This window comes from Nannobrachium achirus (assembly GCF_963921795.1).
Source record: "Nannobrachium achirus genome assembly, chromosome: 3".
Taxonomy (NCBI): domain Eukaryota; kingdom Metazoa; phylum Chordata; class Actinopteri; order Myctophiformes; family Myctophidae; genus Nannobrachium; species Nannobrachium achirus.
Genome location: NC_137812.1, coordinates 6,915,180 through 6,930,841, shown reverse-complemented (window position 1 = coordinate 6,930,841; position 15,662 = coordinate 6,915,180). Strand labels below are relative to the sequence as shown.

Below are 15,662 nucleotides of genomic sequence, written 5' to 3'. Positions count from 1 at the left end.
GAAAGCTGCACAGATCAAAAGAGAGCATCCGAAATTTACTTTCTGAGATAATTGAGGTCAAAAGAAAAAAACTTTCAGAAGCCCTACAAACAAATTGGTAAATGGTACAAGAACACACAGTACCTCTAAATAAAGAACAGGAAGCCTGCTATACTGCTGGGGAAAAAAAAGTTAAAAAAAGTTGTACCGTGGTCTAGTTATAAGGCAGGAAAGTGGAAGAAGCCAGGAGACTGACAGAGGCTCTTTTTTCATCTTCCCAGGATGAAGGAGAGACAGAGTAGAATCCACTGTGTTTTGACCTGGGATTTTTTATTCAAGCCTTCAGTTAGACATCAGACATCTCAAAAATAAAGATAAAAACTCTGATAAAGATTAAAAAAAAACGTTACATTGCTGTTCCACTTCAGTATAGTTGTAGATGCGTTCCATTGCAATCATCATTTTAGTCACTTCAAACTAAAACGGTCAAACTACCCTGAGCAATTCAAAGTCATAATACATAAAATAAAATAAAAATTGATGTACATTCATATGGAAATGTTTGTATTGACAAAGTCAAGCCAACTGCGACAAACTTCACCATGTTAGAATCCAGACCAGGCTCCAATGCAAGCAAGAGGGCATCAACTGTAATTATGAAAAAAAAAAGAAGAAAAAAAAAACATAATTACCATAAGGTATATATAATTATTTGCTATACATTTTATATACACAGGTACATATATTTCCAATATAGCAGATCTACAAGCTCATAGCCCGGCACCGCGCTATGAGCTTGTAGATCTGCCATTTACATATGATGCCTAATAGCCGATCTACAAGCTCAGAGCTTAGTCTTTTCTAGGATCTCCTTTTAGTAGACCTTGTACCAGTGAACTGTGTCATGAAACTGTACCTTTTCCTTTGCAAACTTCTAATAAATAATAACCTTCAATCAATAAATCAGCCCATAATAGATAATCAGATAATCTCACCACTAGATACCACTTGTACCAGTGAACTGTACCGTCATGAAACTGTACCTTTTCCTATGCAATCTTCTAATAAAGTCTCTTTCTTCTTGGCCATAGTACTGAAAGTAATAAAGTCTTCAATCAATCAAACAATCAATAGATGGAGCTATTTATCTACATATTTCTTGGCCATAGTACTGAAAGTAATAAAGTCTTCAATCAATCAATCAATCAATCAATAGATGGAGCTATTTATCTACATATTTCTTGGCCATAGTACTGAAAGTAATAAAGTCTTCAATCAATCAATAGATGGAGCTATTTATCTACATATTTCTTGGCCATAGTACTGAAAGTAATAAAGTTTTCAATCAATCAATCAAACCTTTTCCTTTGCAAACCCATAATAGATATTATCAGATAACCACTAGATGGAGCTATTTATCTACATTTTTCCCACTCCATGCAGGCATGTACGCACATGGCATTGAAAGGGGCTTGAGCTAAAAAAAAAAAAGGCGCTTTTAGAATTGCAAGACCCTGCCTCTCTAAATATTCATTGCACGTCACTGTTGGTGACCGTGTTAGCAATATTGCCAGCTCGCGTCAAGGCTTGCTTTCACACAGAGATGACAATTGATTCATCAAATCATCATCATCATCATCATCATCGCAATATTGCCAGCGTCAAAGGCTCGCGTCAGGGCTTGCTTTCACACAGAGATGACAATTGATTCATCAAATCATCGTCATCATCATCATCTCTCATCTCATGCTTTCTCTCGGTTTGCAACAACGACTTACTTTATATAGCAGTTCTTTTCGCTACGACGCCGCTCGGTGGTCCCTGGTGGCCTGCCTGGTCGATGAACCATGACGATGACTTGATAGATCCAGTAAAACTTTTTAGATCACATGTAACGTCTGTAGAAGTCCACTCCACGGCTGTGGTCCTGCTCCATCTCAAGAAATCTGTACTTTTTTCTCTACAAACGTGTCCATTTTAGGTCCTTTCAGTCCAGTTGTCAAGTTGGACATATCACTGGCAGTGTTATGTGATCACAGACTAGAATGAACAGAATGATCTTCACAAATAACACGGAAAAAACTAAACCCCCCCCCAAAAAAGGAAAGAAAAAAAAAACGGCTCGTAGCTGCAGCTTTGTTTCTCCATTGATTTGCCTTGTCCTCCCAATGCTCCCATGCCTGGGGAGAGTGGTCATGTGACCAAATCACCATGGTAACACAGCTGATTGGCCACACAATGGTAACCATGGTGATTTTGGTTCACCCCAGAGCCCAGGACGGCTGAATCAAGCGTCAGTGATGCGTGATTTGGAATTGCACACGCGTTCTGGGCAAACCCCGCCCATGGAAGCTTTTGATTGGCTGAACTGGCGCTAGGGAGCGCTCCTTTTTGTCCGCTTGGACCGCACAGAGGTGCGCGGTGCGTTTATGCCCAGGCCTTACGGCCTGGGCATAAATAGAACGATTGCATTCACCACGGCTTCGTAACTCGCGCGGCGCTCCGCCGGCCGCGCGGCCCTGGCCCGCTCTTCGCGGCCACTCGCGCCTGCGGCGCTCGGGGGCGAAGAGCAGGACCAAGGTCCGCTGGCCTTCGCGCCGCTTGCAGTGTCGTGGACAATAATCAACGCCTCCGCCCAGAACGCGTGTGCAATAAATAATAACGCGTCAGTGATACATCTGCTCATAATCTTGTATTAATTTAAAAAAAGACATTCTGGAGGGATTTCACGCCGTAGGCAGCGCGGGGGGGGTAAATAGCTGACGTCATATCCCTCCCGTGGCGGTTAAAGTGTTAAAATCGCCTATGGCCCCGTCTATCATTTGGAATTTCAGAACTGTTACCCGAGCAGCCCCGAAACGTGACGGACCCGGTCCGACGGCCCCATACTATTATTAGGCAAATTAGATCAGATACCCGCGTAGAGCGAGAGGTCCGAGACCCGAACCTGTGGCCCCGAAATGACGGAATACCAACGTTAATATTTTAAGAGTTGTATGAGACTTCTTTCTTACCTAAACGTCGCCATGGTAACGGTTGCAGCTGCTGCGTGCGCCTCTCCTCACAAGTCACGACAACAAGATGTTTTCCCAGACCAGTAAGTGAATCATTGCGGACAGTTTGTAAATACAAATAAATCCATGTTTTCTTTATTCCTTCTTCTCTGGCTAGCCAATGCTAATGCTATCATTTTCATGTGTTATTGATGTCTGCTTTGAAGTTATTTCCATTATGCTTTGCAGAGCATGACAAAACGCGATGACAACTCCATTGTGAACCACTAACCAACACGTTACGTTAAAGCTATACTATGTAACTTTTTTAATAAAACAAATCTTAAAATTGTCCTAACTATTAAATCGCTAAAGTTTTAGAACACCCACTCTGTTAATTTCAGCCCCAAAAGCCTTTTCTTTATATGTGTTCTACTGAGCCTGTGTGGCTGTGACCGGGACTGTTTTTCCCGGCATTATGTCATCTGCATCATTCTGTATACGTGTCTCCCTACCGGCCAATCACAGCGCAGATCATACACTGCCGGCCAATCACAGCGCGCCTTGCGTCTCTTCAGGAAGTATACTGCTTCAACAGCAGTGTTTACGCTGGTCTAGGAGTCTAGCATGTAACCCCTGGTTGCAGAGGGACACGAGAGACCTCTACGGATGCATCTCGGCGAGGCGAGGCGGACGCGGTGGTCAGAAGGCCCGGTCCATGGTGAAAAACGGCCGAAAAACGCAGACGCGACCGCGGTTTCTACCGTTGTAGTGCACCAGTGCACATGTTTTTTCAATTTTGTCTGACTCGGTTCTCCTCGGGTGTCAAAATCCGGCGATTTCACGATCAGACACCCAGGACCCGGGACATACGGTGGCGGCTCCCGACCTCACTGCGCATAAATGGCCCCGTTACCCGGCTCGGGGCGGGTCGGACCCCAGGTAATTTCGGACCTCGGGTGGATCCGAAGACCTCTAGTATGAACCTCTTCCAACATGGAAACAATTATGACAAAATAATTGTGATTATGTCAAATAATTGTGATTAGACGATTATTATGTAATAATTGTGACAGGCCTACCTGTGAGACCGTAGGACAACGGTGGCTGTGCTTGTGACCGACTCTGTGCAATAGCAGCTATTGCACTGAATTGTTAGGTAAATAGCATGACGCTTAAGTACTGATGATGATGATGTGTTGTGTCTCAGAATGAGGAAGGGCTGATGGACTACTTTGAGGCGGTCGTCAAGGAGACCAGCAGAGCGCCCAGGAAGGTGGTTGGCCTGGTGACCAATGAGCTGCTGAGTCTGCTCAGACAGCAGGACCTGACCGCCAGCCAGAGGTCAGCACGCACACGCACACACACACACACACACACACACACACACTAGGGCACACTAGAATTATTCGAATAGTCGAATATTTGACAGGACTGACCAAACTGTCAAATATTAAGTAAACAAGAGGCAAACATTGTGAAAATAGTCGATCGCGAGGCGTTGTGAGCACATCATCATTAACTCATTGAATGCCCTTTTCAAGATGGCCGCCAAGTACCAGGATGCCACGTTCCTAAATTTCTAGTGCACGGATCAATTTTTAGTGCACGGATCGTGCACACCCATGCACCATATGTGTAGTACTTTTTAACAGCTTTCAAACAAAAGAATCCGCTTGGAAATCCGTTCAGGCATTCATGAGATAGAAGCCTTCAAAGTCAGACAAAACAAACACTGCCACCTTCCTAAATTTCTAGTGCACGGATCAATTTTTAGTGCACGGATCGTGCACGCCCATGCACCATATATGCACCATATGTGTAGTACTTTTTAACAGCTTTCAAACAAAAAAAATCCGCTTGGAAATCCGTTCAGGCATTCATGAGATACAAGCCTTCAAAGTCAGACAAAACAGCCATTTTTGACATTTTGAAAGATGTGTTTGTTATGGGGCTAAACATGCAATTTCGCAATTGCGATCATGCCTAATACATTTGAGGCATTTTTAGAAATTTTTTTATTAAAAAAAAAATTGAAAAAAAAAAAAAAAAAAAAAACTTTTTTTTTTTTTTTTTCAAAATGGCTTCCAACTCGGGAAACTCGGGCTGTGGCAGCCTGGGACTACTTTATATAACTCGGGAAACTCGGGCCTTGGCAGTCAATGAGTTAAACATCATGACGTTTTTGTGAATTACATTTTCACCAAAAAACAAAATTGGCATTTTTAATCGCAAAGATAAAGCCAAATAGTTTCAGATCTACAAGCTCACAGCGTGTTGTGACCAGGGGTGTAGTTGTCCCGATTTAAAATGAATCAAACACGGAACTATGATTGGCCGCTAGTTGCGCTGTTCTGGCAGCAGAAGCAACATGTTCTCCATTCCATTCCACTATTCCCCCGAACTTTTACATTTGATTTTCTTACCGTAATAAACATTGTCATGAATACGTTTAGCCCCATATAGAACCTCACCCGTCGCTGCGTCCTGTTGTGCTCCGAGATGAGGTCCTAGAAACATGGCCGCTGGAATCTTGCGACAGCCTCCACATCACAGTTGGAAAACACACAAAACGAAATTTTGTCCAAAAAGTAACGGCAGTTCCGAGCTCCCAGACTGTGAAAACCTAACCTCGGTACATAAAACATGAACCGCGGCATGAAACAACCCCTTAAAATCGCTAGTTTTGTCAGCCGATAATGTTTACAAGCCTGGAAGTTGCAGCCAGAATGGCAGCATTAGCGCCCCCTCTGGTCGAACGGTAGCCCCAACCGTTGCTGCATTCGAACAGACATTCGACCAGAGGGGCCGCTAATGCTGCCATTCCGGCTGCAACTTCCAGGCTTGTAAACATTACCGGCTCGTCCGGCTGACAAAACTAGTGATTTTAAGGGGTTGTTTCATGCCGCGGTTCATGTTTTATGTACCGAGGTTAGGTTTTCACAGTCTGGGAGCTCGGAACTGCCGTTACTTTTTGGACAAAATTTCGTTTTGTGTGTTTTCCAACTGTGATGTGGAGGCTGTCGCAAGATTCCAGCGGCCATGTTTCTAGGACCTCATCTCGGAGCACAACAGGACGCAGCGACGGGTGAGGTTCTATATGGGGCTAGAATACGTTATGGTTCCTGTCGCTAGTTTAAAGCCTCGTTTCAATCACCATGACATGCGTTTTGCGAAAATATGGTCCAATTTATGTCATAATTCATGTTAAAGCAGGATATGCTGTAGGAGGGGCTTGTGATCATAGGCTTGTGATGATTCTTCTTCGTGTGCTTTATTTTCGGCAAGCTCAAGACAATGTCCCATGTATCCCTGCGGTGGCATGTGACCGTTGGCAGCCAATAGCATTCCTTTGGTAGTAGGGCTGTCACAATTATAACATAATCGTCTTGAATCGTGATTATTTGACATTATCGCAATTATTTTGTCATAATCGTCATAATCGTGAATGTTGAAAATAGCAGATCTACAAGCTTAGATGTGACGCGTTGTGAGCTTGTAGATCGGCTATTTCCACTATCAATGTTATTTTTTAAGTAGTAAGTTGTCAAATATGTCATTAATTTCTTTGTGTATTTAGGTTTTGTGTCATATCTGCCATGTGCAACTTCAAAGCCTAGAAGCCAAACAGAAATGTAATTGTCAATGACAAAAACACAATTAAATCGTTAATCGCCAATTATTTGAGTGACAATTAATCGTCATGTAAAATGTCATATCGTGACAGCCCTATTTGGTAGCATTAAAGCATACAACGGCCAAAAAAAGCTTCATTTGCGCAGCATAGAAACCAATGGCTTTCCACCGTCCATATTTTTTTACAGTCTATTGTTGTGACATACAAACGGGAGGGGCGAGAAACAGTCGTGAGCTTGTAGATCGGCTACGGTTGCCTACAATTTCACCTATTTTGACATGGCCACAGTAGGGATTCTAGGGTTAAAGAGGTTAATTTAAACCAAAGCAGCGTTTCATAGAAGTATCCCTAGGACAGAATCATTAGAACATTTGAAATGGTTATTCTGTTGACTAATGAAACTTAGTTTGAAAAGGAGTTGAAAAGTCCTGCTGGACCAATAGGTATGTGATCATGCAGAAAATGAGTTTTCGGGTCTTTAAATCCATTTAGGCCTAGAATTATTGAATGCTTTAACTATTGAAAAATAGCAGATATACAAGCTCACAGCGCGGCACCGAGTGCCGCGCTGCGAGCTTGTAGATCTGCTATTTTTGAAAAAGTCGTGAAAATGTGTGCAAATCTTTGAATATATGTATTTTTAAAGCGAACGTTTGTAACTCGAATTTTGCTTCCGGGGGGTCCCTGGAACTAAATATTTTGAGATGGGGGTCCGTGGCCAAATACATATCATTTTGGGGTTCCTTCACATGAAAAGAGAACCCCTGACATGGTAGTCTCTCAAGAACAGACTAACTGAGCTCCAGTTAAGTGAAAAGGACCTTTTCCGTGACGATGGCTAGCCAGATTGCTGACATAGGTTTTTCAAAAAAACCTTAGAAGGATTCAAATGACACTTATAGAATCGGGTCAAAATTCAAATTTTCACGATTTTTCAAAAATAGCAGATCTACAAGCTCGCAGCGCGGCACTCGGTGCCGCGCTGTGAGCTTGTATATCTGCTATTTTTCAATAGTTAAAGCACAAAAATAATAATACGTGCGTACCCGGTATAAATGGGTTAAAATAAAATAAAGTCCCACAGCATCAGCACAGAGCAAGCAGCCACAACTCAGCAGTGACTGGACTGCAAGTCAAAAGAAGTGAACAAACTGAATGAAGAAGTAATTCTATAAGACTTAGTGAAAACAGACTGATGCCGTGAGCTTCACTTTATCTCTGGTTCCAGACAGCTGGCTGAAGCCTCGGTGATGTGTAAACAACATTATGGATGCACACATGTCGCGCTCGTCTTTCTGAGGGGAAGGAGAGGATTCTGGGAAAAGGGTTGGGAACTTGGGATAGAGGAAAAACTGCAACTTCTGTTGCGTCGGAAATAGGCTATTTAGGCAGAAGAGTAAAGCCCTTTGCAAACAGGCGCGTTTATCCGCACGGATAAAACGGACAATTTCATTTTTTTAAAAGAAAACAATGATTCTCTACGACCTCATGCACACCGGATCCGAATTAGCCGTGCGACGAGTGGCTGCGGCCGTGCGCTTTTTTCTCGATCGAACCCAGTTCGATTTGTGCGTCTTGTCGCATGCGGTAAAAAACTCATCACTCCTTTTATGACTCCTTTTGGGATCTGCAGCGCCGATTCCGCACAGCATTGCACACCAAATCCAATGCGTTTTATTCATACAGCAAACAGAAGAAACCCAACTGTCCTGTGTGCAAAGGGCTTAAGTCATTGGTCGGAGTGACTCATTGTCACAGAAGAACAACAACATGCTCGCACAACAAGCGAGCGTCCCACAGAACAGCGAACATGTCATCAGCTTGGTGTGTGCATGTATGTTGCGTGTTTGTTAGTTACTGTATGTGTGTGTTTGTGCCCCCCGCACCCCCCTCTGCAAACAAGAACATCGGACATCGTTAATTCCTTCCCCGATGTTCCGATGTTTTTATATCATCGTTAATTTACCCTAAACCTGTCTTTTAGAACATTGGAACTGCTATTTTACTCGAACACAAGCGAACTGCTTAGCAATCATATTGTCAATGCCAGCGCATGTGTGCAAATCAAAGTAGGCTGAGCAACCCCATGTCAGATGAACAGCAGAATATAGATTAATAAATGTGACAACATACAGTAACATCCCCACATTAATAAAGACTTAATATCCAGCAAGCAATAGACATTAATTACTGAAAACAAATTCAAAGCTTAGGCATCATTCAGATAAGAGAGAAGCCCCTGTAACCTTACTGCTCTGATGGACAATACGTTATAATCCTTTTGCAAAAAATAAATAAATCCATGTTTTGTTACTTTTTAAAACAATATCCAAATAAGACGTTTTCAGCTGCTAGATTTATGACAGTTTGACATTGTTAAGCAGTTGTTGTTTTTTCTCGCAAAGTCCCTCAGTTAAGTCTATTGTCTCAGCTGCTGTTGTGCTGCTGTAGAGCCTATTTGAGCTGTGTACTGCAGGGGAATATCCCTGCCAGGCCAGGTTTTCTACCCAGGCCTGTGAAATTCATAGGCAGTCAGTGCTGCTGTGCGCTAGCCTGGTGAGCTGTGCACAGCAGTGGAATATCTCTGCCCGGCCAGGTTGTCTACAAGTGGCCAATTGTAATGGAATCTGCTCAAAACCACCCTGTGCCTGAGGGGTTTGTATGCAAGGAATATATAATCCTATAGACGCTACGTGGTGACACTAGAGGTTCGGCCGGCCGATAATCTAGTTCTCTAAAAAAACAAAGGAATGAACATTTTTGAGGCCGAGCCCTCGAAGCACAGAAACTGTTGTGAAGTTTTCACTTTCAAGATCTTCACAATAGAAACGTCTGCATTCAGGTCAGGAATATTATCTGCCTTCTCACCGCACACTAATCCCACCGCCTGTTCTGTTCATGGCACTCAATCCAACCCTGTGCTTTTGTTGGGCACCCTTGATTAAAAGAAGGAGTGGAGTCTATTAAGAGAGATTATAGTTTATCTTGTGTATTATTATTCCCTCACAGCCCGGTGTCTCCCTCCGCCCTGGCAGAGCTTCTGCAGCTCCAGGAAACAGGACTTATCTCCTCTTCTGCTGCCAAGCAGGTCAGACAACACACATGCACGCAACCCACACATTTCACTATGGCTATCGCTCTTTGGATGTCCTTGGCATGGAACAGTTTTGGGAGCTTCTGTCGTCGTGCTTTTTCCACAAATTACAGAACAGGACTTGGCCTAACAAAATTTTTTCATTCAGTCATGAGTAGGGATGGGACGAAAAGCGATATTATCGTTTAAAAAAACTTATGGAGTTTACGGTAAAGCATGGAGATTTACCGTAATTGTCTCCACCAGCCGAAGGCAGGGGGAGAGTATGTTTTCGCCCCTGTCCGTGCGTCCGTCCGTCCTCCGAGTTTGTTACCAGCTAATCTCCGGCGCCGTTGATGCCAATTCAGAACCTCTGCCCCACATTTTTCAAATGGCACTGTTCTAACGCCACCATGAGGTCGCTGTTTGCAAAACACATTTCTGGACACTACTCCTATAGATTTTGTCCAAACATCACGCAAATCAGTAGACAGCATCTCTACAGTCATGTGATCGACACGGATCTGTCTGATTGTCCATATTCCATCCTGATTGGCTGATATTGGCTTTCAAAGTTTGTACGATTGGTCCATTTTGGACAAAATGCCTCAAATCACAAATGCAGAGTGCAATTAACATGAAATCACGCACACAGGTTCCCACTTGGCCGAGGAAGAAATGCCACCTCCAATTTTTGAAATCAGCCTCATGGTGGCGCTATAACAGGCCGATTCGTGGTTTTACCTATAACTCCACCGATCAGTTTCAAACTTTGTACGCGCACTCCCTGGATGCAAATTCAGAACCTCTGCCCCACATTTTTCACATGGGCCTGTTCTAGCGCCACCAGGAGGCCAATTTGTGCAAAACTACCTTTTGGCCAGTACTCCTACAGATTTTGTCCAAAGATCACGCAAATCGGTAGACAGTATCTCTACAGTCATGTGATTGACATGGCTCTGTCTAATTGTCCATATTCCATCCTGATTGGCTGAGATTGGCTTTCAAAGTTTGTAAGATTGGTCCGTTTTGGACAAAATGCCTCAAATCACAAACGCAGAGTGCAATTAACATGAAATCGCCCACACACGGTCCCACTAGGATGGGGAAGAAATGCCACTTAAAACTTTTGAAATCAGCCTCATGGTGGCGCTATAACAGGCCAATTCGTGGTTTTACCTATAACTCCACCGATCAGTTTCAAACTTTGTAAGCGCACTCCCTATAGTCCAAGGAAAAACCCTTTCCTTGCATTTTTCACATCAGCCTTTTATAGCGCCACCTGGAGGCCGACTTATGTAAGACACATTTTGGGATATTACTCCTTCAGATTTTACCCAAAATGAACACAAATCAGTACACAGTATCTCTACAGTCATATGATCAAGACAGATCTGTCCTGTATTAAATATCCCATCCTGATTGGCTAAGATTGGCCTCCAAACGTTGATCCGTTTCAAACAAAATGCCTCAAATCAAACACAGCGTGCAATTGTAATGAAATTGTGCACGCACATTCGCAAAAGGCCAAGGAAGAAATTACACTACAGAATGTTCAAATCAGCCTCATGGTGGCGCCATGAAAGGCCTAAGATTGGTGAAGAACACATGCCACCCTTTTTACATTGGCCTATTATACCACCACCAAGACGCGTGGCCTGGTGGAGACCTGTGCTCGGAAGAGCACTTCTTCTAGTTTATTGTGAATATCGTCCTCCGTCATGCACTGGGATCACTTCACCTTTTATTTGCTGAGCTGCATATCCAATACCATTTAAACCCTCTATAATTGGTAAAAGGTACTTATAATATACGTACTTGATAGTCTTTTTTTCACTCTCTATCAAACGTCTTTGCCAAAAAAAAATTTTTTGGCAAATGTTCCACCCCAGGATAATGGATTTTGATTAGCGCGATAATATCACAAATCGTGTACTTTTGTTTTGTCACAATAATCGTGACTTGACATTTTCATATGGTCCCATCCCTAGTCATGAGATTTGACGTAAGCATTCTTCCACGGGTCAGGTCCTCCAGGAGATGTGGAGGTGTCCGGGGAAGACGGCCCAGCAGGTGGTGCAGGAGCAGGACCTGGGTCTGGTCAGCGACACCACCCAGCTCCACAGCATCTGCCAGAGGGTGGTGGACTCCCACCCTGAGGAGGTAACGCCTCGCCTGAACACACCACACCTCACCTTAACCCATTTAGGCCTGAACACATTATGACGCAATATTTTATGCTTTAAATATTTAAAAAAATAGCAGATATACAAGCTCACTGCGCGGCACCGAGTGCCGTGCTGCGAGCTTGTAGATCTGCTGTGGTCCTTTTCACTTAACTGGAGCTCAGTTAGTCTGTTCTTGAGAGACTACTATGTCAGTGGTGCTCAAACCTTTTCATGTGAAGGATCCCAAAAATTATATTTATTTGGCCACGGACCCCCATTTCAAAATATCTAGTTCCAGGGACCACCCAGAAGCAAAATTTGAGTTACAAACGTTCGCTTTGAAAATACAGTATATTCAAAAATTTGCACACATTTACACAAATTTTTCAAAAATAGCAGATCTACAAGCTCGCAGCGCGGCACTCGGTGCCGCGCTGTGAGCTTGTATATCTGCTATTTTTCACTGGTTAAAGCAGTCAATAATTCTAGGTCTAAATGGGTTAACACAGTGGTTCTCAACCTGTGGGTCCCCAAATCCTTTTGAGGGGTCCCCAGATGATTAACTTAATGTGCAACATTCTTTTCTCACTCAGTAAACAGACCAGCATAAAGTTTAAGTGTATAGAGGGTATCTGCACATTTCTAAAGTGACAATTCAAGGACTTTTTATACCTCTAAAATGACCAATTAAACATTGGCCAAACTGTCAAATATTGGCAGAAATTGTGAAAATAGCAGATCGACTATTTTCACAATAGAACCGTTATACAAAATGTAATTCCTCAGCTCTTAGTGTCCCTCAGGGTGGGGGGGGTCCCCAGATAAAATATGATTATTTTGGGGGTCGCGGCCTGAAAATGTTGAGAACCACTGCCTCAACACACCTGAACGCACCACACCTGCTAGATGCCTGACACAAATCCAGTCTGAGAAGAACTGAATTGGCGTCGGTGGCTTTGAAGAACAGGCTTGTTACGTGCTTTTCATCAGGTACACGCGTAGCCTGGCCAAGGCAATGTTGTTTGTATATCCCATTTAAACAACAAGGCAATCCGATAAAACATTAAGCAAAGGAAACGCATCATAAAAGCACATTGGAATTCAGTAGAAAGCCTACAAGCACACTGACTGATAACAAACAACATGCAGCAGGTATAGATCAGCCTTGATCATCGTTTTAGTCGCTGTTTGGAGCTCTGCTCCGCTTGACCGCAGTTTATTAGAACTTGCCCCGGATAGGGCCGTCACGATTATGACATGTTAAGTGATGATTAATTGTCATTGCGATTAACGATTTAATTGTGTTTTTGTCGTTGACAATTACATTCCTGTTTGGCTTGTAGGCTTTGAAGTTGCACATGGCAGATACGACACATAACCTAAATATACGAAGAAATGACATTTTACAATTTTATACTTTAAAAAGAACATTGATAGTGGAAATAGCCGATCTACAAGCTTGTATACAAGCTTGTATATCTGCTATTTTTCAATAGTTAAAGCATAAAATAACGGCTAAAGTGGTGAAAATCTAGAGTGACACGATCTAAATGGCGATGCGACGTGTTGTGAGCTTGCAGATCTGCTATTTCCACTATTTTTGAAAATGTTTGAAAATATATTTTTCAACATGGAAACGATTATGACAGAATAATTGCGATTATCTCAAATAATTGCGATTAGACGATTATGTAATAATTGTGAAAGGCCTAGCCCCAGACACTACAGGCACCTGGAGCCTTGAATGCCTTGCAGAACCAACTTGTTGTGAAGATGTGAACTTGTAGATCTGCTGTTTTCATAGAACGTTTGCCCCCAGAATAGGGACACTGGTAGTTAACTGTAGAAGAAATATTTCATCCCCAAAATGACTTTTCGTCAATCGATTACTCATCCGGCGAGGCTTTGAATTCATGGAGAAGGTTTTTTTTGTGTCGCACGGTGAATGATGAATCCAGAAAACAAAAGAAAACTACTTGATTAATTGAAGAAAAGAGTTTGGCTTGTTTTTGGAAGTACTGAAGATATGGACTGTATACGTGACACTGCGGGCCCTATTATGATCCAGGTCTTATGCCTTATGCCTTAACTTCTTTACCTTTTTTTCACTATTTTGAAAAACATTTTTAAATACTTCAAATGCTGATCTACATCTGCACGTTGTGAACTTGCAGATCAGCTTTTTGAAATATTTAACAAACAAAAACAAAATAGTAAAAAAAAGGCAAAGAATTTAAGGCATAAGGCATAAGACCTGGATCATAATAGGGCCCTGCGTGTTATATATACTGTAAGATCTACAGTATGTGGAAGTTATAAACTGATATTTCATATTCATTTGTTGTTGTTAACTCATTCTGTGCCAGCGCCCTCTAGGGGCCATAGAATGCCAGGGTATCTCTCATAGGCGAGCGCTTTAGCTTCCAGGACCTCACCTTCCAGGACCTCACGTGTGCACGTTCATGCACGTCATGGAAGTGTCCCGGATGATAATGCTAACAGAATGGCTATTCCCATTTTGTCATCTAAAAGATCATTTTTGGGCGATTTCGCCGTAAATAAACCTCGCGCCGCTTCCCTAAAGACACAATCCAGAGATATAAGCCTTCAAAGATGTGGTCTTTCATTGGATTAGGCGGAGATTGGCGATTGCGTTCGCAAATAACGTCCGGCCGGGACGTTGCTAGCTTTCGGCTAGTAGCTAGAAAAATCAGGCCAGGCTTCAGAAGGCCTCTTATCATTTTATTCATTTAATTAAAAAAAGCCGGACTACTTCGGGATCGGCACACTCGTGTACTCATCGGAAGCGGCGCCGAACATTGGGTGAACATTGGGGAGCTCAAAAATGTATTTTAAACCATTTTTAATGGAATATATCGTCGGACAGAGTAGAATGGCTAGCTGGACTCGGCCGTGGGACGCGGGACTCGGCCGTGGGACTCGGCCGTGGGACGCGGCCGTGGGACGCGGGACGCGGCCGTGGACGCAGACGGCCGGCCGTGGACGAGGCCATGAAAAAAAGGCAGCGAAAAAAGGCCGCGAAAAAAAACAAATTGGGTGTCTATTGTATGTGTTTTTTGATGGAGAATTCAAATATGACCTTCTTTTTTGCATAGGACAACTCTAACCTGCATCAATTGGTATTTTATTATTGCCAATTGTACCCTATCCATCTAAAAAACAAATTGGATGTCTATTGTATGTATTTTTTGATGGAGAATTCAAATATTACCTTCTTTTTGGGATAGGACAACTCTAACCTGCATCAATTGGTATTTTATAATTGCCAATTGTACCCTATCCATCTAAAAAACTAATTGGATCTCGATTGTATGTATTTTTTGATGGAGAATTCAAATATTACCTTCTTTTTTTAGATGGGACAACTCTAACCTGCATCAATTGGTGCATCAACCTGCTATCCATCTATCAATCAATCAATCAATCAATCAATCTTATCTATCAATCAATCTTATCAATCAATCTTATCTATCAATCAATCTTATCAATCTATCTATCTATCTATCTATCTATCTATCTATCTATCTATCTATCTATCTATCTATCTATCTATCTATCTATCTATCTATCAATCATCTATCTTATCAATCTAATCAATCTAATCTATCTATCTATCTATCTATCTAATATCTATCTATCTAATCAGTCAGTCAGTCAGTCAGTCAGTCAGTCAGTCAGTCAGTCAGTCAGTCAGTCAGTCAGTCAGTCAGTCAGTCAGTCAGTCAGTCTGTCTGTCTGTCTGTCTGTCTGTCTGTCTGTCTGTCTATCAATCTCATATCTATCTAGATAGA

At 42.5% G+C, this 15,662-nt stretch overlaps 1 protein-coding gene across 1 annotated transcript in view; it reads left to right on the top strand.

Moving 5' to 3' along the window:
• gatb (glutamyl-tRNA(Gln) amidotransferase, subunit B) overlaps nucleotides 1-15,662 on the top strand; it is a 129,485-nt gene that overhangs the window by 89,639 nt on the left and 24,184 nt on the right. Inside the window, exons 10-12 of the mRNA XM_080721952.1 lie at nucleotides 4,183-4,316; nucleotides 9,619-9,697; nucleotides 11,711-11,845. Coding sequence (XP_080578078.1) covers nucleotides 4,183-4,316; nucleotides 9,619-9,697; nucleotides 11,711-11,845 — 348 coding nt within the window. The remainder of the gene's footprint in view (nucleotides 1-4,182; nucleotides 4,317-9,618; nucleotides 9,698-11,710; nucleotides 11,846-15,662) is intronic.